Here is a 24,492-nt window from a genome sequence, read left to right on the forward strand (position 1 = left end):
TTCGTCTTCCTCTTTCACTATGCTAATGTAACTTAAAAAAAAAAATCTGATTTGACAAGGTCTTCCAAGATAAGAAACTACCCTTTTCCCAACCTGATGGTATTAAATTTGGTATATGTTGCTGGAGAAGGCACAGGGTGGTGAAATGTTAGTAGTGTAGGACTAGAGTATCTTTAGGTTGATCCCGTAAGTCTCTTGCTGTGTGTTTGTGTTGGGCAACACATCTCAAACTATTTTGGGCTTTGACTTCATTTTGATTCTCAGCCTTGTTTCAGCCAGGCTCATGATCCAGAGTGTAACAAATTTAATGAAGTTGGTTTGCGATCCCATCTGTAACTGGTGTAACCCAGCCCAGGGTGGAGAATCACTGAGTCTTAATTAGTTGAACTTTGGCAATCTGCAAAGTTTTACGGTATCTGCAATTATAGATCATTGTCTCAAAACATTGTCTGTGTTGCTTGTATTTAGTACAGGCACTGTAATTAACAGGTTCTCTTGCTTTAGTCGATTTTTAAAGTCTCCTTCAATTAATATTAAAAACAGAAAATCACAGATTCAGACTAGTCATGAATTATTTTAAGAAAGTATTTATTTAGTGTCAGCAAAGGATCACTTTGGTGTGCTTATTTCCAAACAGTAACTTGTATGTGCAATACTGTTTTGAAATAAAAGTAAAAGCAGAAGTATTACTGTTTTACATGTATTTGTAAATACATACTGCAGATGAGGATGACTTTTTTTTTTTACATCCACTGGAGATAATGTGCAATTTTATGTCTCTGTGACAGATGAAGGCCTATCTGCTGGAGGAAATGTAGCTTGACCAAACTGTTGCTAGTGTGTGATAAGGACCGCAAAGCGTATTTGAGTGTTTCTTGGGAGAAAAAGCTGGGGTGATGTAAAAATTGGTCTCAAGTCTAAGAAGAGATTTCCTAGAATGTGACAGTAGGTGAAAAATTTAAGCAACTTTTTCATATGGTTAAGCTATGAAGTATTACAACTGCAATGTTGTAAAGGTACATAAGTTGTGCCTTAGGGTAGAAGTTGGAGGTGATAAAGCCAGGTTCTGTATTTTTCTTGCTTGTGTGGTTTCATTGACAGTATTTCCCTTGCTTTTCTCCTTTAAATGCTAGTGGGTTTATGCTTTAAGTCAGCTGTGTGTTTGGCAGCCGAAGGGAAGATGATAGGGGAAAATAAAACTTTGTCACACGTGTGTGTGTGCACTTTTTCCACAAACTTGGTTATGGTTAATCTAACTAATTTGGCTCTCTGAGGTAACTCTTTAATTGAAAAAGTTATTCAGAATGTATTTAATTTTCTTCCTTCTAGCTGTGGTACTTGTTGATGGATTTCTGATGTGTTTGTATCAGATACGTATATGCGCATGTGTATCACTTCATTTGTCAATGTCTTATGTCATCTGTTATGGAGTTGGATGTTCTGTTGTATAGCTTTTTTCTTTTTACACAGGATGTATCTGGGCTTTCGAGAAGCAGATGTCTCTTTCCAGGGAATTTTCTAATGAGAACTAATTACCTTGGAAAATATTTTTTCCATTGTCCCACTAAAACTGCTTTTCTGCAAAAGCTGGATAAAATCTAACAAATGTAAAAGTAAAAAATTCCTCCTTCCACTTTGCTTACAGTCCTCAGTTTATTGTTACTGTTGTTACTGTTAATCTGCTGTGTTACTGTTAATCTGCTGCTGGACCAACAAATGCTGTACTTTGATGCCTTGAGGCAGGGAGTAGGATGGCACAGGGCCAGACTGTTCTTATCTGGATGGGGAGTCTATGAATTTGACTTTGGGGAGTCAAATGAAGACTAACTGAACTCCGACTTTTGACTTCACTTATGCGTTTAACTGTAGGGTTCCAGAGTCCTGTTTTCTGATCCATTTTCTAGGAATACCTGCAGGGCAAATTCTCCCCGGTACTGTAGGAATTAGGAGAGCTGTACTGGGGCAGACTGTTCTCTGGGGCTGGTGGTCTGTTCCTGGTTTTCAGTGACTGCTGCTAATGATGGTAAATAGCTCTTTAGCTTACATGGCAGCAGCTTATGCTGAACACCCAAGGCCAAGCTCTCATGAAAATAGATGGGTGTTACAGGAACTTGGACAGATTTTGATCCTTTTTTCCCCCCCTCAAAATAAAAGTTTTGACACAAGTAATCCATCGAGGATTGAATGTTAAAAGTCCATTGTAGCTGAGATTTTCAACTCCTGTAATTGAAAATCCTGACATTAGTTTTTGTGACTGTGGCAGTCATGATATAGTCCCTGATACACTTGTATTGCTGTATAGTCTTTTAATAGCTGTAGTATATTTCCGTGTCCTCTTCTCCTGCTTCTGTTCCTGTCACCTGTACAAAAGGGAGATCCTCAGAGAGAGGTAGCGGTATGGTTGAGACTTTCACATACTTGATTTCTTCAGTGGAAATGTTTCTGGACATGGAACTGTGGATTTAGTCCCGCTACCAGCATGCTTTCTCTGTTATAAGCACTATTCTTATAGCAGTGGAGGCCTATGTTTTCTGTTGAAACTTTGATATCTTCAGCAGAAACCGATGGAAGGATGTAGGAAATAACAAACACAAGTAAACCAAGCTGCATTCATGGTTTCTGTAGACCAAGTCTACAGATAGGATTCCACTTGTCATCCCTTATTTCCTCTGCTGTTTTTTCCTTCATTAACAGGGTTCCTCTTAAAATCAACAGGGTTCTACTGTTGCTTCCCAGAATGATCTCTGAAATTGTGAATTCATCTTATGTAGCGTTCAAAAATTCATACATTTCTATCCAAACATAGAGGTGCCATCCAGTTGAGCTTACGGCCTTGCAGACTTGCCTAGCAAAGATCAGACTTGAATTGTGTCGAAGCAGTGAAAGTGGATTGTAATCCAATTTGGAATTACAAAAGAGAAAGGGAAGATGTTTTCAAATTGAATTGTCTTTACTATGATGGAAAATTTGGGGGAAGAAAATGGAAGACCTCAATTACAAGTGTGGAAGTACATAGGTAAATATTTTGTGATATTTCAAATACTGATCTAACTGAATGTTAGATAATTATGTTATCAACATAATTATGAATTTTAAATTTCTAATGTATTCTGCAGGTCTGCTAATAATGATGAGACAAACCAAAGTGACAGTAAGAAGAGAATTTCAGAGCATGAAGGCTCTGGAAGGATCTGTGTGAACTTGTACGTTTGTTGCAGAAAGGTAATGAATCTGCTGTGGAAGAGACATCAGCATATGCAAAAAAAATCCCAAAACGTATTTTTGAAGAATGCAGAGCAAATGGGTTTTCCATACTCTGAGAAGACAAGGCCTCCTGTAAACAAAGTAGCCACTTCCCTAGTAATGGAATCTGGGCATATAAAATGCATATATGGCAGCCTACAAAAAGTCTGAATGTTTAGGAAATGGTTTTATGAGAACATCAAGGAACTTATTTGAAAACAAGGCTTTGTTTTTGTATCTGTTCCTTGATGAAGGAAATGTTGATTGTGTAAGCTCAATGAGAATTGCTCACGTACATGAATCCCTTCCCAGTTGCAGAAACTGAGAGCAAAAATACACTTTCCTGCTGAGCAGACACCAGTTGAAATACCTAGCAGGCTCTAGTAGCACTTGAGCAGACCTAATCTGAAATATGGACTCCTGACAGGCTATACCCATTCATGGGGGTGCTAGTGGCAAACTGGCCACATAAGAAACCTGTTACAGAAAACTTTGAACTGTTGAATTGGTGAAATGTCAACTGACAGACTTCTGTGTGTTATATATTTCTGAATAACTCTTCCTGACTCTTCCTCAGTGTCCATCCTGATTTGAAAAGTGGCACTTAACTCAGAGTAGTGTAATTTATTTCTGAAACAGGTTTATTTTAATTTCATTCCCTCCCTCCCCAAATAAGAGCATCCACATTGAGTAATCAAAGTAGCAATTCCTTAAATTCACGTTTCTTTAGTCCAAATGGTTTCACTTTTTTGGGCTCAGGTGAAGTTTGATGTACTTAAATTTTCCACATATCTTTGAGGTCTATTTTAAGTCACATAGTGAAGCCGTGAAAGAACAGGGAAGCGTGTACTAAAAGTTGAAATGCTTCTTTTATTCCTCTGTTTCAATGCTTTACTTGTACAGTATGCTTCCCAATGGGCTGACCGTATTTTACATTGTGAGTTAAAACTTAATGTGAAATAAAAGATGAGGGCTTTTTATCTTCTCTCTCTTTTAAAATGTACTTCCAAGAGAATGCTGGAGGCTTTTTGTAACTAAATATCTGATATCTGAGGTTTGATATTTGACATGTTTATGTAAGATTATGTGCTTTAATGTAACTTTTTAAAATTAAACTGAGAAGGCATAGTTAAACTTTTGAGTGGAGAAAAAGTCTTTACCATTACTTCAGTAATATGTTAAGTTCTGTTCCACTCTTAATGCAAATAACACTCCTGCTGTAATGTAAATCTAAATAAACAGTTATATAAATGTATGCATATTTCTACTGCACTGTGCTCAAGATTGTCTGAGTTTATATGAAAACAAAATTACTTTTTGAAATTCCAATGCATTAAATCTGTGTATGTATGTCCAGCAATACGGCACATGGAGTTTCCTTTAAGCTTCAAGTGTGAAGTGCCTTTTAGACTGCTAGCATTTTCCAGAATTGTATAGTGTTCCCTGCAGTTGTCCCCATTTGCTGTTCCAGATGATTTCCTGATGCTTTCTAAAAATTAAAAGTTTCTGGATATGAGAGCACTTTTTTCCCAGCATACTGCTGCTTTGGACAGAGCTTTTATTATTTGGAGGAATTGCAAAAAATCAGAAAGAGCTCTTGGGCAGCTCAATGCTATTGAGACAGCTTCCAGAGTTGTTTTGTGGCAAAGTGCCAGCAGACCTGCCTGCCTGCATTTGTCAGAGAAGCCCGGTTCATTTTTATTCTTGATCATAAAATAGCCTGTTTCAGGATTGCCTTTTGGGAGGTACGCCATTCTCAGAAACATGTTGAAGAAAATGGTGAGGCATTAGAACAGAAGCTGGAGTAACTGGTGTCAGTGCACTTCAAGTTCTTGTGAATGTTGCTTACTCATGTAGCATTTCCAGCTAGGTCACGCTGCAGATCAGGCTTGCTTTGCCAGCTATGCAAGTGTTTTGTTGCCTTGCTGTGGGCTTCAGGATGTCTGAAGAAATTACATAGTGGGTTTTGAAGAGGTTTCTCTGAAGAAGCAGTAGTTCGAGCTCGTTGTTCTGAGTACTGCGGTGTGTGGCTTCCACTTGTAACATGGGAACACACGCACTAAACTTCTTGGATTAATATTCTGAGGGGCAGTAAGTATCATTAGCAGCTACAATCAAGTGATCTTGAGTTATGCTTAAGTTAAGCAAATTCAATTGTGATTTTCTTGCCTCCCATATGCTGTTGTGTATAGAAGCTGATTTGTGATCTCTCCTCCCAGATGAATTGGGGAACCTGCAGTTCACAAATTTCAGTGGTTAGATTTAGGATAATATTCTAGGAAGACAGAAGTCTATATTGTGATGTAAGCCCTGAAGTACAAGATTTTATATCCATTGTGACACCTACTAGTATTGTTATATCTGCATATTCTCATCGTAAGTATAAATGTATTTTCTGTCATTGTCTTTCTAGATAGACGTTTCCCTGACAGTGTAATAGAAGGACTACCATAGTCTAATTTTGCACTGCATGAGGAGGATTTCTTTTGTATCTGTTTGGAATTTCCTGGTTTTATAAATATCTAATCCTTGTGTTATGCAACAGGTAGAACAAAATACCTTGTCTTCCACTTCTTGATACCTCTTCAGAGCTTGCAGCCTAGAATGTAGAGTACTTTTTTTATTAGAAATTTCCCTTAGCAGTCTATTTTCCAAGTTTGTTTTCCTTGAATGGCCAGGATACTGCGCCTGTAGTATTGTGAATCATTACAATCATTATAAACCAATATTTTCTCATAAGATTATTAAAAAATACAATGACTGTAATACTACTGATAATCAGAAATCTGCACCTTCTTCCCATAATAATACAGTATTCTTCACAGGACACTTTATAAAAAAAAAAGCACACTTTTATTTAGCATCTACCCAATTCGTTCATTAGGGGGCACTGCACAGCTATAGAAGAGTCAGTGGGATTTGCAGAGAAACTTGGATGTGTTTCCAGTGATGCCATTTCACTTTCCATAACCTCCTCTTCCAAACTGTCTGGGGGCAGCGTAAGATGAAAGTCATTGCTGTAATTTAAGCTCAGTTCTGACTAAGATTCTTTTTGATAGCAGTTTATGGTAATTATAAAATGCTAGAATATAAACTTTCAAATTCCTTTTCTGTGTGCAGAGAAGTGTCTTCATAGTAGTTCACAGCACTGTCTGATTTGCCATTTGTGTTGGTCTTGCACTTAAGAAGATGCATGCTTCTACACACTACTTCCTAAATGTTAAACCTGGAGCATAATTACACTCGCTGGACTTTGATTTAGTTTGTATATACAGTTGGAAATATGGGTTACTTCCAGTGGGTCCTGATGGGGAAATGTTAGTCTTAAACAATTGCTTTCTCTCCAGCACTGGTATACAAGCATGTGTTTTGCTTTTGGACATGGACTTTCCTGTGATGAATACCAAAATTTTTGCAACTGGAGAGAAATTGCTGTAAAAAGCATTTTATAAACTCAACACAGGAGCAGAATGCTTTGCAGTAATGAACGTTAATCTGTACCAGTATGTTTCTGAAGAGAACATACAAGGAGTAATTTTTTCCCAGGTATTTGAGTTGATAAGGTGCTACATTTGAGAAAATTCCTGATTACTTTATAGGGCTTTATTTTTCTGTTTGTTTGGTTTAGCGCTCCACTTATACATGTTAGCCTACATTTGCACAGGTTTCTTCTGAGATTTTTCCAAATGTCAAAAACTTTCTTCTTTTGGGATATGGGCCATTTTTGTTCTGCCTTATGCTAGGCACAATGCATCTGTGTTAGTTTGACTGGAGCATTTGGGTTATATAGACAGCACTAAAAATAAGGAAATAATTTCATAAGCTTTGGTGCATGTTGAGCATAATTTTCGTCGATTTTGTCCCATGTTTTACGTGTCATTTGCTCCTTATCCTGTCTCCTGTGGTACCCTTATAAGCAAATGGCAGAGTATAGTAGGATCTAATAAGGCTTGTTTTCAAGGAGACTAGGCTAAAACAATCTTGTCCGTTGTTGAAGGATAGCTACGCAAAGATGATAGGAAATCCAGCCAAACTCTTTTGATGGAAGTTGGCAAAGAGGCCGTGCACAAGGCAAAGAGCCTCCTTTGAACTCTTGTGCAGGAAAGATGCAAAATCTTAGAGGTAGTTACATGTTTCTCTTAGCTTTCTTTCAGGACTTCTGCCAGTGGTGCTGCACCTGCCTCATTTGTCTGAAGTCTGCTTCAGTTGTACAGATCATCTAGGCTTAGAGAGAAGGGGAGATGATACCTCTGTGTTAAATCTAGAGAATAGAGGAATATGACGAGGGTAGTCTGTTCCTTCTTGGAGTGATGTATCCTCCCTGAGACCTTTTGGGAAGTAATGCCTGTTGCAGTGCAGTGTCAGCCCTATTTCAGTGGTTGTCACATGAGTAGGCACTCATGCCTAATGCCGCTTAGGACAAGAGTATGACAGATTACGCTACATGGACCAAAGCTGCCTAGAATAAACCTTGTGGTCATTCTTATGGCTGAAAACACAAAGTAGTCTTTGGCATTGACAGCTATTGCACTGAATGATTAACTCTGGTCAGGGGGAAAAAAACGCTATTCTGTGACCCATTCAAATGTCAAACATGAATATGTTGTATTCAGTTGGATTTTGGAGGACAATACTTACATTTCACACTGGAAGCAAACAGCGTGATTGTACTGTTTCCAAGGGTGTCTGTTACTCTGGTCCATGCCAGCCTGTCACTTCACTTTTACCACCTCTGTCAAAACAAATCATGTGGAGCCAGTTCTTGGTGTGTAATAGTCTGAAATGCTTGTCTCTTAATAGTCCTGTAAATAATTGTTATCTCAGTTTTATGTCTAAGCCAGAGCTGTAGTCAACAACTTTTTCACTAGCATTTTAATGCTTAAATGAAGATTTAAGACAAAAATCTTAAACATCTTAGGATAAAACCATGGGAGATCTTGTTTTATAAGACTTATCTGTCACAGCGATAGTTCGGAACAAAAATATTAGTATTAGGCATTCTCGTCCCGTTTTAGCTTATAACTTTATTATATTTTTGTGTCCTTTAAGAAAAGTTGAATTAGTATATGAAGGCATTAATGTAGTTGTGTACTCAGCTGGGACTTAAGTGCCCTGGTTTTACAAGCTGGCCATGGTTAGATGCCCCTGTCTTTTCTGATGAACAGCCAAGCAACCCCTCCATGAAGGAAGAACATTTACTTCTCCCCACCATCCCTCTGGTTACTGTTTTTCCCCTTTGGTTTTTTGCATGAAAAAAATCACAGTCCTGGTGGATAATAAGCTGAACACAAGCCAGCAGAACACCCTTACAGCAACAAAGGCCTGTATTGCTGTATTAGCAAGTGTGTAGCCATCCGGTTGAGGGAAGTGGCAGTGCCTACCTGTTCAGTACTGGCAAGGCTTCATCAGGAGAACTGTGTCCAGCTTGGGCTTCCTGTTGACATTGGTGTACTGAAACAAACCCACTGGAAGGGCTTGTCGAGATGACATGAGGAGTGGAGCATGTGATGAAGGAGAAGCTGGGGGAGTGAACTTACTCATTCTGGAGAAAAGGAGGCTAAGGAGGAGGGGAAACCTTCCTGCTGTCTTTGACTGTGTGATGGGGTGGGGAAGACAGAGTAATACTTCTTGCAGCTGCATAGTGCTTCCACATATTCCACTATGAAAAGTCAATAAGAGAAATCCTGATAAGCTATTAGGGAAAAAAAATTTTCACCATGAGGGATTTCAGGCATTGGAACGGATTGTGCAGAAAGGTTGTGGCGCCTCCATCCTGAGAGCAATTCAAAACTCAGTATGGCCCTAGGCAACCTGATCTATGTTGGCTCTGTATTTGAGCTGGAGGTTGGATTAAGATCATCTCCAAGGTCCCTTCCAACCTGAATTATTGATTAGACTGTTGTTAGTGAGGTGAAAGCCCTTATAATCTTCTCTTTATAAATGCAATGAAGGACTTATGCTTAGCTTTTGGTCCAGCTTGCCTATTCCAGGAGTGTTTATATGTGTTACAAACATACAGACATGCCACAGATTTGATCTTGTGCTGTAGAATGGTATGTATGGGGATCTCCTTCCTCACTTGTTCCTCTTAAGATTTAACACCTCTAATGGGTTTGTTTTTTGGAGATGAAAGGTAAATCAAACTAGATTTGAGGTAAATAACAAGTGCGTCTGTATCTGAGGGACCAGTGACTGCTGCTCTCATTTTACTAAGATTAAGCTCTTAGCAGACAGTTGTGTCTCTTGCCTGTGTCAGTAATGCACCTGGTTATTTCATTAATAACAAACAGGAGCATGCAAAATCAGGAGATGGTTGGATTTCTTCTTCCTAGGTCAAACTTCTGGATTTGCGTATACCAAAATGTTTGTAACACTTTTTGTATTTGACTTTCAATGTTCACAGCAATTGGAAGAAAAAAGTGAGGATGAAGAGGATAAAGAGTGCTTAAAGCAAGCAATAACTGCCCTACTAAATCTTCAAAGCAGTATGGAACGGATATGCTCCAAAAGTCTTGCAAAACGAAGGCTTAGGTAAACATGTTTCCATTTTTCCTGCTTTCTGCTCTTAATGCTTTGCTATAAATCCAGGGCTCCCAGTTTCCTCTTTTAGTAAACAATGAACAAAATAGTTTGTGACAAGCCTGCTTTTTCAGAGGAAGTGACATCAAAGCCAAGATAATTTGTTATTGTTTTAAAGCTGTTCTAATTTCTATGTGTCCTTGCATACTGGTAGTTGAGACGTTCTGAAAATTCACTGGTAAGTGGAAAGTTATGGCATTTGTGGGTGAATTATGCTCAGATAATAAATATCCACCTAAAAATATTGTAAAAGTACATTTCTGTGTGATTAGAAGGGAATGTTCTTGAATTTGAAACTACTTAGTCTGAAGAGTTTTTTGTGCAATAGCTAGTTAAAATTACCACTGGATAATAGAAATAGATACATAGATAACTAGTACTTAGTTGCACTGTTGTAGCAAATTCTGGATTATACTGTCTGCTGTTTGATTTAATGCTAATATTTATCCAGTTATTTAAACGTGTTAAAACTTTGCTTTTGCTCTTAAAATTGTTTCAATATTTTCTTTGTCAAACAAGTTCTGTGCTGCAAAGTGTAATCTTTAGGCTTGGACATGAATGCATTTAACAGCTTATTTTCTCTGAATGTGCTTCTTTCAAATTAATGCAGTCTAAAATTGTTTCTTGGCTATGGAAATTAGTCGTTTGTTAGGCTAAGAAGCACTAACTGGTTGCCTACTTCTGGTTGCCTGTGTTTAGGTAAAACATTTATTGCATAGAAGATAAGTAGAAAATTTATCAGATGCGGTACTTAAGAGAAACGTTAGTCAAGGCTTGCAATGGTGCTGATACTGAGTGCTGAAATTGCATTCTCAGTGGAATTCTCACCACTGAGAAAGGTGATCTTGTGTTTTTACTGTTAGTGGTGGTTGTGGTTTTTAAATACATGTATACTAATAGGCTGCCTTTCTCCCATCCGTCACTGAAGTGAATCTGCATGCCGATTCTATACTCAGCAGATGAAGGGGAAGCAGCTAGCAATTAAGAAAATGAATGAAATCCAGAAAAATATTGATGGTTGGGAGGGTAAGGACATTGGACAATGCTGTAACGAGTTCATCATGGAAGGAACACTCACGCGTGTAGGAGCAAAGCATGAGAGACACATATTTCTATTTGATGGCTTGATGATTTGCTGTAAGTCAAATCACGGCCAGCCAAGACTTCCTGGTGCTAGCAATGCAGAATATCGTCTAAAAGAAAAGTTCTTCATGCGAAAGGTACAAATCAATGATAAAGACGACACTAATGAGTACAGACATGCATTTGAAATCATCTTAAAAGATGAGAACAGTGTTATTTTTGCTGCTAAATCAGCTGAAGAGAAAAACAACTGGATGGCAGCATTGATATCTTTGCAATATAGAAGCACGCTGGAAAGGATGTTGGATGTAACAATGTTGCAGGAAGAAAAAGAGGAGCAAATGAGATTTCCAAATCCTGAGCTTTATAGATTTGCAGAACCGGACTCTGAAGAGAATATTGTGTTTGAAGAAAACATGCAGCCCAAATCTGGAATCCCCATCATCAAGGCAGGAACTGTTGTCAAGCTCATCGAGAGGCTGACTTACCACATGTATGCAGGTGAGGCACTTCATTTATATAGCCAAAACTCAAGGTGGTGACTAGTTTATGCTTCTCTTTCTATGTTAAATATATGCAGCAAAATATATAAAGTGTGTAGAAAGCAAATATGCTTTGCAGCGCACATATTCTAACATGCTTTTTGAGTTAAGGTTTTGAGATCTAAATATGCACCTCTGTAGCTGTTGCAGTTAAAAATATGAATCCTGTTTGGCTGAACGTAGTGGGATATGCATGTGCATAAGGTTATTCTCATGGACGGGATGGGGGGGTGGGGGCCTGCAGGAATTGAGCTCTAGACAATACTTTTTCCTGTATGCCCCAGGCTACAAGAATTGCCTTCCCTCGAGACTTCCAAAGCTGGGTGGCACATGAAGCACCAGCATTGTGGGAAAGAATTATGGGCCCAGTGTTTTCAGTTAAGGCTTGTACTCTATCAGCTATTACCTGTGTCCATGCTGGTGTGTAATGAAAAGATCAAATACCAGCTTGCTAGAAGCAGTCACTTGCATAATTTGGCCTCGGAACTTTGCCTTAGTCAGAATTTCAGTGCGGATTTGATTTAAGGACTTTTGACTTTGAGTTTCTGTTTGTGTTGAAGGTACATCGAAGGCAATTACGTGATCATCCAGTCCAACCTCAGTGTGTGGAGTTTTTCTTGATAATTTCCCAGGATTTTCATAAGCTGTGCTGAAAAGCATGGGCTTGGGCTTTGGGGTTTTTTTGTTGTTATTTTTTTGATTCTACCTGTATGTTAGTTATTCTAAAATTTCATGCATCTTGGTATTAGTGCTTCTCATATTCAACTGTAGATTCTTTTTTTTTTTTTTCCCCTTTCTTTTTACTGTTTACACTCTGATTATCCTAAATGGTTCTTCTGCAGCTCAGTCCTGGATACCCTGCATAGACCAGGAATAATTGTTTGGGGAGTAAGCAAATATAACTAGAGTAGTTTAGTACTTTTTGTTTATTTTTAAAATGCTTGTAAATACATCTGCTCACTCCACTACTTTTATTGCTCTTCTCCACATTTCCTTCAGTTGAGCTTTCCTAAGATTTATTAGAAACCCAAATGCAATATCGTGCTGGCAGTTTTTACCAGAGCAGTTTTGTGCCTGTCTTCATTTTCTTGTAACTTTATAAACTTTTAGCTCTTGGCTTCGAATTTTACAGACATGATTTATGACACAATTTTATGGTTTTTGAAGTTAAAATAAAACAATTCAGCCTTAGAGAAAGGAAGACACTTTTTTTTCTGTTAAAGCTAGCATTGTATTTGGCAGAGAATTAGCAAAAATAGTACTTCATTAGTGCCCTTGTGAACATTTGCTTTGCTTTGGCTAACTTGTGCACCATTGAGAATTGCCCTTTCCATATGTGCTGGGACTTTGCCGTAGCCTTGGTGTTGCTCCAGGTGCTAGCAGTGCTCTCCACATGTCATCTCTGTCCAGGGAGCCACAAACTACGTTCTCCAGTTCCATAAACCTGGAAGGCCTGTTTTTAAGGACTATGTGGCTTGTTGAAATATGTCTCTTGTACTGTTTTTTTTGCATCTGCATGTCTTTTTGGCCTTTCTAGCACATAGGACATCAAGGAAGAATTCAGATTGATTAGATCCACCTTTGTCCACAGTCATTTAAATCCCTGCTTGTAACAGCCCCTATTTAATAAAGCTTTAAGTAGGTTGCTTGAAGCCTAATGTTGTAGGTATGTGTGACATTGACCAAATTATTGTATGACAAAACTGAGAAAGTGGGTACTGTGAGATAGGCTGAAAGACTTTGACCAAAAGAATAAAAATGGTTGTCTTGTGATGTATTTAGTCTGTCTTTGTAGCCTTAAAGATCCTAGTGCAATGTACATGGACCTGATGCTGAATTGCTAGGTTGCATGTCATTTCTCAACACCTTTATCTTACCTTCTGTTTTATAATTGGTTTTCTATGAGGAAAAATGTCATCGTTTTAACCATTCTGTGCTGTCTTTTCCAGGGGAACAAAGAAATAGAGATATAGTGACTCAGCCAAAAATGCTCTGTTGTACAGGAAACAAGGTCCATTTACTATGTAAATCATTCAGTGTTTTGTTGCATTTTATGAGATGCAGTGAGCAGGGCAACAACTTTCCATAGTAACCCTTTAGTTCTTCTTTTGTATGCGTATCAGCTGAGTTCAAGGCTTCTGTTTTGCTGGGAGACATGGGAAGATGAGTACTCTGGTGATATTTAGCCAAACAGCTACAGACTGTAGAAATGCTTTCTTTGCCCCACGTAGGATTGTGTATGTGTGATTGTAATCTTAAAAGAATTTATTGACTTGCTATTCTGGCATATGAATATAAAGCCCTTACTTTTCTGAGGCGACTTTTCTCAAATACGGTGTGACTGGCTATGGCAGCCCTTGACCTGATAGTCTAAAGACAGTATTTATCGTAGCTGTTACTCTTCTCTAGGTTTGTAGGTCAAATCTATAAGGAATATTTGTAGGTCAAATATTATAAGGAATAATTACAGATATAATTGCAGAGGTGGTACCAATTTGTGCAAGTAGCTGAAGAGCAGTTTAGTTAGTTGCGTATTGAGGAGTATATGGGCTGTGTTCAGATGGTAGTCAAATCAGGTCTCAACTTTGTTGAGTCCCTCTCATTTGTAGATATAGGTGTTGGACCTTTTATTTTTTTTCCTTCACCTCCCTGACAATGCACAAACCAGCTTATCAGCTGACATACTTCTCTGTTTCGCTGTGGAACAGGGACAGGCTGGTAGCCTAGATCTAACGAAGCAGTGCTGCTGAGGGTAGGAGGCATCCAGCCACTGCGAAAGCTAGGACAGAGACACAGCCCTGATGGCCACCTGGCCACAAGGTGTGGCAGCCTGTCCAAACCATCCTGTGGTGGAAACACGGAGAAATTTCCTCTGCAAAAGCAGCTTTCCATATATTTTTACAGGAGAGAAACTGCCCTTCGATTAGAAATTCAGGTTCTGATCCTATTTGCATATTCTGGTGGGTTTTACTTGTTTTAATGTGTTTCTGTGTTCATTATCTCCTCCTTCGCCTGATTCTTGTTTAAGAGCAGCTGGGTTAGGTGGTACCAAGATTTGAAAGTCGTGGCATTTTTTTATCTATAGGGCAGTGCTCTTCTATTTTTAAAGCTTTGATATGTTAAGAGTGCTTGTGCGTCATCATAGTGTCCGTTTCCTTTCTTAAGGAATTCAAGGGTGATTATTTATAAATCCTTGTAGAACAAGTTATTGTTCTTTTTTAGCTTTCAAATTGGCTGTATTGAAGAGAGAATTATCACATGAGCAGACATCCTGACTAACTAGTGTTGTCTGTATTTTTTTTAACGCTTGCTCATATATTGTACACTATTTTGAGTTACAGATTTTGCTAGTAAGATAACAAGGTTAGACTTGATTTTCTGATCTACTTCGTTTGAAATTCAATATGTATTGTGGATTTAAACACTGACCCTACCTGTAAATAACAATAGCTATGACTCAGAACTTGCAATGATCTGAAAATGTTAATTGCTATGGAGGCTTTCTTTTTCTTGTAGACAAAAATCTATACAGAGTGGATGCTGTGTACAGAATGCAAGCCATGAAAACATGAGTTACTGTGCTTGCTTCTATACTTGTTTTTTAGGACAAGAAAAATTGTATATTTTCATGATGAGGATAGGGATGACATTCTTCATGCAAAAGGATTTGGAGTTTTGCCTTTGAAAAGGATTTTAAACCGTACAGTTTCAAGGAGAGGTGGGAGGGGCGTTATGATAAGAAAAATGGAGTAGTGAAGGACAGAGAGAGGGTAAAGCAGAATAGCCAATTGTTTAAGAAATGGGAATTAGCATACAACAGAAATGCAAGGAAATGCTGTGTTACACAATACATGGTTAATCTGTGTGACACATTACAGTAAACTGTTGCCCAAATGAAGACCTTAGTAGGATCTAAGAAAGGTAGAATGTTCATTCAAATGTACAAGATGCTGGTAAATAGTTAATGAGGATTTTTAAAAAAGCTCTTAAAAACCCATATTCCAGGAAACAAGTCTAATGGCTTAATATAGTGTTAGGTCAAATAATGCAGGCATTTTTTTTTCTTCATTACAGCCTATAGGAACTCCTGCTTCAAGTCCTGTGTGCTCCTCTTCAGCCACTCTGTGTTAGAAAAATTACCAATTGGGGTTTGTTTTTAAAATCTGTATATGGATTTAATATGCAAAGCCATTGTAACCCACTCATTAATTTTGTCAGTGATAACAATGTTAACCTTGTTTCTAGTCAGCTCTGTGCAGTGCCAGAGTGCTGTCACTGCATTTCCTCATACTTGAAAACAAATGGTTTTGCTTTTGTAATTAAGGGACATACTTTGGTTTTCTGTTTTGAATACTTGCTTGTTTTTAAAATGCATTTGAATATTTTAAAGGAACTGATATGTAATTAGTCAATTTAAATGAAATCTGTTGATTTTCTTGAAGTGAAATATAACCTCAAAGTGTAGCTGTCAGCTGAAAAAATATCTAGCCTGCCTTAACCACAACTGGTTATCAGTTGTATCAGTTTAGGGAAAACATTCTCCCCTTGAAGAGGCCATTTCTATCCAATGCGAAGTTACTTGCTATGTCTTTTGAGTTATCTTGTCCTGATCATTGTCAAAACCAAAGTTGTTTACTAGATGGCTCATAAATAAAATAATCTATTTATTATTTTCAAAATTGTTGAAAAAGAATCCAGTCTATTAATAATTGAAGGGAAAGAAAAAGTCATTGTTTTGAATTTTCAACAGAATAAAAATTGTTGTAAAATTCTGCTTTGTATTGCTATTTTAAGAGGTTCTGAATTGTTACCAAAGCAGTTTTGGTTTACATCATCTTCTCTGTAAATTGATAGGCCGGCATCCTTAATTTTAAAGGATACTTAAAGTTATTTTAAAGTATAAAAAAAAAATAGGTAATTGCTGACACGAGCATAAAATTATTCTTTGTCTTAGATCCCAACTTTGTTCGGACTTTTCTAACAACATATAGATCCTTCTGTAAACCTCAAGAGTTGCTGAGTCTGCTAATAGAAAGGTATGCTACTGTTAAATATTGTTCATAGGAAGTGCAAAAATTTATTACTTTTATTTTTACTTGGAATAGAGTTTGTAAGATTCTTGTTTTCCAGTTGGTTTTGATTCACTCCAAACACGTTTTAAAAATTTGTCAGATTCAAAGATTGCATGTAAAATGTGCAAGTTATATCCAGAAGTTTTAGGATCGTTCAGGTAGCTCCAGTAACTTCCAGCATCCCACAGTTTTGTCTTTGAAAACTGTATTATTATTGACCTTAGCAAATCTTCCTATGTGCTTACCAAGATGTAATATTCTGACATGTGGAAATGTTCTGAATTTTGAGCTATCTTTTAATCAACATTTTATTTGTGCATGCTGTGAGTAAGATTAGTGTAATAGGAGCCTAGTGCTTATACGCATCTTCTGTGCTAGATTTGAAATTCCAGAGCCTGAGCCAACAGAAGCTGATCGTATTGCTATGGAGAATGGAGACCAGCCTCTTAGTGCAGAGCTGAAAAGATTTAGGAAAGAGTACATTCAACCTGTGCAGCTACGGTGAGTATTGCATCGGTGTGAGCCAAACTGACTTCCTTTAAGTCTTTTGAAGTACCATCTTTTGGATGTGGTGGCTCTTTGTGATACCAGCAGCCTTTCTTGTAGATGCTTATAGACAGCGTGCATGGGCAGTCAGCTGTTTTGACCTTGCTACTTGAAAAGCTGGTGGGAATTTGAATTCATGGCATGAAAAGACTTGGTAAAGGCTTGTGCTGAGTTTCAGACTATTAGTGTGCAAATTATTCTTACGCTTGCCATTTTTTTTAATCCATGTTTCTGCAAGGCTATACAGCATAAGTGTGCCACAAAGATGTAGGCAGAGAACACTTTAGATAATGTTCTTTTTATGAACAATAGCATTACTCTGACTTCTTTAGAGTAGAAAAACGCTTATAGCTGGTTGCTGGTGAAATGCAGACAGTAGAATAATTGGTTTTGGTCTGCTGATTCTGATATTCCTGTGAGCCCTCGCCTACTAAAAGCCTTCAAATGCTAGACATGAAGATAGACTGTATTGCAGAGTGCTTACTTACCCTTTACTTTTGCAGAGTATTAAATGTATGTCGACACTGGGTAGAACACCACTTCTATGACTTTGAAAGAGATGCTGATCTTCTGCAACGTTTGGAGGAATTCATTGGAACAGTAAGAGGTACTTATGGTTTCTTAAGTGCTGGCATTTATCATAAAGCATCCCTTTTCAAAGGTATGGAATGGGATCGCTTTTCCTTTTGCTGAGCAGATAAAGAAAAACAGGACTGCTTATTAAATACTTCACAAAGAATATAAAATAAACCTTAATTTAAAAAAAAAAAAAACACTATTATTCAAAGTCTGGCCCCTGTTCAGAAGAATGTTATTTATATCCTGATAAATAAGTATTGGTTTTGTTATAAAGGGACTGAAATAATGCAAAATAATAACTGAGTAATGATCAAGACAGTAATTGCTTTGATTGTCCTCTTACAAAAATTACCCCTGTGTATAGTTTAAGTCTGATGGTGGAAACCACTATTTCTTTGAAGTGAGGGTTTTCCAGCTATTTCACAGTGCATATTAGACCTGTAGGACACCTTCCAGTTGTGTTTGTACAGGTCTTTCCTCTTCCTTTGTAAGAAAAACTGAGACAGCTTCAGGAGCAGTTTGTAGGAAAATGTTATGTTAGAGAAGTATTTAATGGTAGTTTAGCAATTAAAGAGAGGGAGAGAATGAGCCAGCTATTTTAATGTGGGTTACTGGTAAATTTTCAATGGACTTCCCATCTCATGCATGAAATTCTTACGGTGTAGAGCTAAACAGGCATTTGGCCTTTGGTTTTTATTCTGAGCTTTGATGCTAAATGCAGTAGAGGGAGAAGCTTCTCCCTGTTTGTTATTTTGCCCTTCTGTTATCTGAGGTAAGCATGTACTCTTGCCCAAAGTATAAAGTTCAGGGTGTTTACAGAAGTGCATTTTGGGCAAAGGAAGGTTAGTTCCCATAAACTCATTGTAAAGTCAGAAAAGAAAGGAAAACACCTGATTTGGAGCAGGAGCCTAATTTGGGCGTTCTGAATTGTCCTTGGGCAAACTTGGCGTGCTCAGCATTGTCTGAGGAATGCTCCTCTGTATGTTCGAATGCTTTGAGACTTGTGTGAGAACACCACTTACACTTCTAAAGAATATATAGTTGCTTTAATTTAGTAGGTTTTGGGTTTAAATCCAAAGATTTCTGAATTACACTGACCTCTTTGGAAAAACAGTATTAAGAGTAACTAAACAGTAATTTTCTCTCTGTGTGCCAGGCAAAGCGATGAAGAAATGGGTTGAGTCGATCACAAAGATCATCAACCGGAAAAAGCAGGCACAAGCCATTGGGCCAAGTCACAACATTACTTTTGAGAGCCCACCTCCAGCGATTGAATGGCACATAAGCAAACCGGGACACACAGAGACTTTTGACTTGCTCACTTTGCATCCAATAGAAATTGCTCGGCAGCTCACTTTACTTGAGTCAGATTTTTACAGGTAACTTTCCTCCATTGAAAAAACACATGACACAAACCAAAATATTCTCCAGCATGAAATTGTTTCTGCGGGCCCCTGCTGTGAAGCCCCACGGTAGGTCAAGGGACTTTACCAATGCTGTATATTAATTGCTATTTTTTCAGAGGGGAAAAAAAAAAAATCTAAAAAATAGTGTTTCTCATATCCTCCCCAAGTTAACATGCAGTACGTGTGACTGATGCATACTGTTAATTGCTTTGTGCTGCAGGTTTCTCTTGGTATTTTCTGATCAACCTTTGAGAAGTATGAACATTAATTAAATCAGTTTTCTTCATATCCTAGTTTGTGAAGCAAATTATGGACCATGTCAGATCTCACCAGCTGTCTGTGAGAGGTTGTTCAGGCGTTGGAAGCTCACATTTTATTATGGTGAATGAGATGTAGACTTCATTCTTCATTTAGATGAACAGAGGTGTGGTTAATTGTCAAATAAATTAAGAAATATTTACACACTAAAAAAGAAGCGTAGAAATACCAATTGCTTAGTCATGTGGGGAGCCTAACATTATAGAAGAGAAGTGATGCCTTAAGAATTTATTTCCAAATATTAATTCCAAATTCACTGGAGATAAAGAGGGTTTGGGAAAATAATATAATCTGCCCTGCTTTTAATTACATTTTTTGATACATGCATCTACTTTTCTAGAGCTGTGCAACCATCTGAACTAGTTGGAAGTGTGTGGACAAAGGAAGATAAAGAAATTAATTCTCCTAACCTTCTCAAAATGATAAGGCATACAACTAACCTCACTTTGTGGTTTGAAAAGTAAGTGACTTTCCTGAATCTGCACCTACTCCATTTCTGGACATTTACAGTCCGTTCAGGGATATACTGTGAAAAATTCTGTTCTGGGAGAATTCCAGTTTTAAGTTGTGTTTAGATGCTACAACTGGTCCCTGCGAGAATTTTACCGTAATGGTTTCAGCTTTTTATTCTTAGAATATTTTCAAATGTTTATTCTCTAAACATTTTCAAAACTGTGTCAAGTAATTTGATAAACTTTTCATATTTGTTTGTGTTGCAACTTAATATTTGATTTTGGAAAACTCATCAACGCTGTAATACAAAATCAAATGTTCTTGTGTATTTAGATGCATTGTAGAAACAGAAAACCTAGAGGAAAGAGTAACTGTAGTGAGCCGGATAATTGAGATCCTGCAAGTTTTTCAAGAGCTAAACAACTTTAATGGTGTCCTTGAGATTGTCAGCGCTATGAACTCCGCAGCAGTGTATAGGTTGGATCACACATTTGAGGTACAGTGAAATGTTTTCCATTTTTGGTATGGAAGTGTAGTGCAGTGCACCTTAGCTACACTAAAAGCCTGTCTTTTCAGTAAGCATGTCCTTCAAAGAATGAGCAAGGAAGGTAAATCCCCCAACAAATGAATCAATCAGGGTGTTAGAGAGGGTTTTTTTTTTTCTTGGTTTCAGAAGCAAGAAATCAATCCTCACTTAAGAAAGGCAGAAAAAGGTAGCAAGATCCTGAGATGGTGGGGCACTGTCCTCACGGTCACTGACTTAAATATCAGTGGGAGACCATTACTTCTCAGTATTGTTGCTGGGCTACACCTTTACCCTGTCTTTGCAAACAACCTGTTTCATCTCTCTTTTTAGCAAATTCCAAGTCGCCAGAAGAAGATTTTAGAAGAAGCTTATGAGCTGAGTGAGGATCATTATAAGAAATACTTGGCAAAACTCAGGTCCATTAATCCTCCTTGTGTGCCTTTTTTTGGTAAGTACGTTTGGTTCAAATGAGCTGTATCACGCATAAACATTTGGAAAGTGTTGAGCTAGGGCACTAAACAGAGTATGAACAATAGTGTGAAGTCAGTTTTTACAGGACAGTTGCATTTGAATTTCAGGTGCCCAGACATTCATTGCATATATGTGAAAGAAAAATTAAAGTGACTATTAATTGCAGATGTTATTTGCAGTAAAAATAAGTATATCTGCGATATCTTATTTACATATTTACTCATTTTTACTTTGAATGTGTTTTGAACTGTGTTGTGACCATAAATGCCTTAAATGGAAGGCAGTCACATTAGAAATATTATTGCCATTGACTAGTAGAGAAAGATGGACCCCCTTCCCCATCAAGAATTCCAAGAATTCTTAAAGCTGGAGTTTTAATTTTTATAGTTTCTTATAACTAGAGTCTTATTTCTATTAAAAAGTCTTATTTCTACAAAAACAGAGTTTGGAAAGAAAGCCTCTTCTTCATTTTCAGACTTAACAGTTCTTCTTTCAAGTAGATTGCTTGGAATTGCTGATGTTTAGCAAATTGTGAAGTTAAGCACATGGCATTCCTGTTCTTTAGCAAGCTACTTGGATGTTTGCTGCCGATCAGTTCCAACTCTGGACATTATACTTGTCCAGCATAGGCTTCAGGCTAAAAATGAAGGAAAATAGTGCTGATGGCTTTTTTGGCCTTTTACAGATTGGGGAAAGATATATTCCAGAGCTCTGCAAAGAAAGATAAGATAACTAAGAAACCTCCTGTCCTGCTTCAGAGATGAGTAGAGATTAGCAGGATCACATGTGAATAGCTTCAGTTATTTCTCTCAAGTTATACTTAAGAGTTGTAGTGGCAGTTCCAGATATATTATCTGTGGACTTGAGAGCGCTCTTTTCTTTCTATTCTTCAAATGATTTGATGCAATCATGAAGCCAGGAGCGGAGAGTGGAACAGAAGAATAAAACCTGAAAATAATTTTTTGGCGCTTAGCTGGGGTCTCTAATGGAGTAGAGCTGAACTGAGGCAGAACAGTTGAGAGAAAGCACTTGAGTTCAGTGTACTCCTGTCTTGCAAAATGCTAATAGTGTTCAGTTGTGTGAGCTTCCTGAACAATAGAATCTCAAAAGACTTTGAGATTTTGATGCAAAAAAGGCAGCTTTCTGGGAAAGGCATATTAAAATATTTAAATTGTTGCCCTTATTTGAAAATTAGGTGTGATTCTCTTATTGACCCTAACAGACAATTTTTCTAAATTATTAGAATACACAAGTTAAATTCTTTAAGAATTCTTTGTATTCCAGTCATGTGACTTCCTCCTTGTTTTGTACTATGTGTTGAGAACCTCTTCTGTGTGCTCTTTAGGGATTTACTTAACTAACATCTTGAAAACAGAAGAAGGCAACCCTGAATTTCTAAAGCGACATGGGAAAGAACTTATAAACTTCAGCAAGAGAAGAAAGGTAGCTGAAATAACAGGAGAGATACAGCAGTACCAGAACCAGCCATATTGTTTAAGAGTGGAATTTGACATCAGGGTAAGTGGCATTATTTCCTTGAGTCCATGCACTGAGCTACTTTTGTGGCGAGACTGTCAGATGATAGACCATAAGGATAGACTGAATTAACATGGATTCAATCAGAATGAATCAGAGATGAGCAGAAGGCCTGTCATAAAATCTCTGTCAGGTCTCACTGTAAGAAAGGGCAGAAAGTTCAATGCTTGCAGTTTGGTGCATGTTGTTGGGTTTGTTTGGGGGTTTTTGTTTGGGTTTTTTTTTTTCCCCAGCTATTGGGATGTTGGTTGGTAGATCTTACTGATCAGTCTTAAACAGGAACAGAAACTGCCAGATTCTCACTGTCCGTCACTCATTTGCGTTTATTTGTCCAGTGACTCCAGTTGTCTTTTTCCTCCTCTGTTACACTGCCTTATGTTTCCAGGTTTACCTGATAGCATTGCGTTTTACATCGTGTGTTGGTGGTGATGATGCTCATGTTTTTCTTTCTCCTGGCATTTGTTCTCCTTGGCCTGTGGTGTTCTCTAAGCAACCCTCTCTCTGTTTGCTTTCCTTTCTTCCTTTACTTTTTTTTAATTATCTTTTGAGCTATATACTTTCAGAGAGTCATAGGACAGGTTATCTTAAGAGATTCTGCAAAATTTTCTTTTGTTATTTGTTCTCCTCAGGGTTTGACAGAATGCGTTGAGAGCAGTCTTCCCTGCATCAGTGTAAAGATGGACTTCATACAGCTTCTTCTGAAGGTGTTTGAGATACCCTGGTCTGATTTTTGCACTGCAGAAAGTATTTAGGGTACTTGCACAGTTGGTTTTCAGGCCAACCATAGCAGTGGCAATGCCCAGCAAAGGGCTGGCAACAGATTTAATAACTTAAAAATCAATCATTACTTCTGACTCTAGCATTTTCTCTCTTCTCTGGAACAGTTGGGATCGTTTGTGCAGTAGAAACAAACAGTACTAAGCTACGAAGAAGTAGCTTAGCTGACAAGTTTTCTACCTTCATGTATTTCAGAGATTTTTTGAAAACCTGAATCCAATGGGAAACAGCATGGAGACAGAATTTACAGATTATCTGTTCAACAAGTCACTAGAGATAGAGCCACGAAATGTCAAGCCTCCACCAAGATTTGTTAGTATTCAATTTTTTTTAAAAAATTTTTTCAAAAAATGCTTACATTTGTCTTTCACAGATAGCAGAAGTCATTTTAGATCTCTAACTTCATAAATACAAAGCTACCTTTAGGTGATATTGTGGCCTTTTGATTTTGTTTGATATTATCTTTTTTGTCATTTCAGCCCAAAAAATACAGCTATCCTCTCAAGTCCCCAGGTGTTCGTCCCTCTAATCCAAGGCCAGGTACCATGAGACATCCTACACCCCTGCAACAGGAGCCAAGGAAAATTAGTTACAGCCGCATCCCAGAGAGCGAGACTGAAACTACAGCATCTGCACCAAACTCTCCCCGAACACCTTTGACCCCTCCCCCTGCTTCTGCTACTTCAAGTACTACAGATGCCTGCAGTGTGTTTGACTCAGATCCTTCAAGTCCTTTTCATGCAAGTAGGTGCTAATAGATAGTCTACCAAGAATGTGTATTAAATTTTGTGGTGTTAAACAGGTGAAATCACGTTTAGTCTTCTAAAGTGACTATAGAAATAGTTGCTTTTGTCTCCTTGTGGCAGCAAAAACTTCCAGTGTTTTACTCCTTTTTTAATAAGTTTTTATTGTAAAGGGAGAAACTGAACAATTAAGTGTGTTACATAGAGTATTACATGTCTTTGGAGAAACTGTCAAAACAGAAGGCAGAGATATATTTCTAGTGCCCATATATGTCCCAAACAAACATTTGTGGGATTTGCTGCCATATATATGTGGTGAATGTATTCGGTGAGTATCTGTTTGATGGTAAACAACGAGAATAAAAATGCATGTTTTGTGGGTGCCTTATTCTGCTGTCTGCCATTCCGAATTGGTCTCAGTGCACATGGATGGTTTTCCTGCAGAACTTAAAATCAGTATTTCCCTGCTTTAAATCCATCAGGACCCATCGACACCTATTTTTCTTCTGTCTTCACCAACATACAGGGAAACTCATATTTTATGGTGTGCTTTCAGTAATTTGTAGTGGATGTAGCCTCCTTTCATGAATGAGGGCTTTCAAAGGAAGTACGAAGTTA

At 37.8% G+C, this 24,492-nt stretch overlaps 1 protein-coding gene across 1 annotated transcript in view; it reads left to right on the forward strand.

Annotated features, from left to right (window-relative positions):
• The window catches only part of SOS1 (SOS Ras/Rac guanine nucleotide exchange factor 1), a 52,321-nt gene that overhangs the window by 24,263 nt on the left and 3,566 nt on the right, over positions 1 to 24,492 (forward strand). The window contains exons 9-20 of the mRNA XM_076334888.1: positions 9,647 to 9,774; positions 10,751 to 11,406; positions 16,402 to 16,483; positions 16,898 to 17,020; positions 17,569 to 17,672; positions 18,801 to 19,023; positions 19,709 to 19,828; positions 20,155 to 20,317; positions 20,678 to 20,795; positions 22,164 to 22,336; positions 23,327 to 23,443; positions 23,611 to 23,875. Coding sequence (XP_076191003.1) covers positions 9,647 to 9,774; positions 10,751 to 11,406; positions 16,402 to 16,483; positions 16,898 to 17,020; positions 17,569 to 17,672; positions 18,801 to 19,023; positions 19,709 to 19,828; positions 20,155 to 20,317; positions 20,678 to 20,795; positions 22,164 to 22,336; positions 23,327 to 23,443; positions 23,611 to 23,875 — 2,272 coding nt within the window. The remainder of the gene's footprint in view (positions 1 to 9,646; positions 9,775 to 10,750; positions 11,407 to 16,401; positions 16,484 to 16,897; positions 17,021 to 17,568; positions 17,673 to 18,800; positions 19,024 to 19,708; positions 19,829 to 20,154; positions 20,318 to 20,677; positions 20,796 to 22,163; positions 22,337 to 23,326; positions 23,444 to 23,610; positions 23,876 to 24,492) is intronic.

The sequence above is a fragment of the Aptenodytes patagonicus genome, chromosome 3, assembly GCF_965638725.1.
Source record: "Aptenodytes patagonicus chromosome 3, bAptPat1.pri.cur, whole genome shotgun sequence".
Taxonomy (NCBI): Eukaryota; Metazoa; Chordata; class Aves; order Sphenisciformes; family Spheniscidae; genus Aptenodytes; species Aptenodytes patagonicus.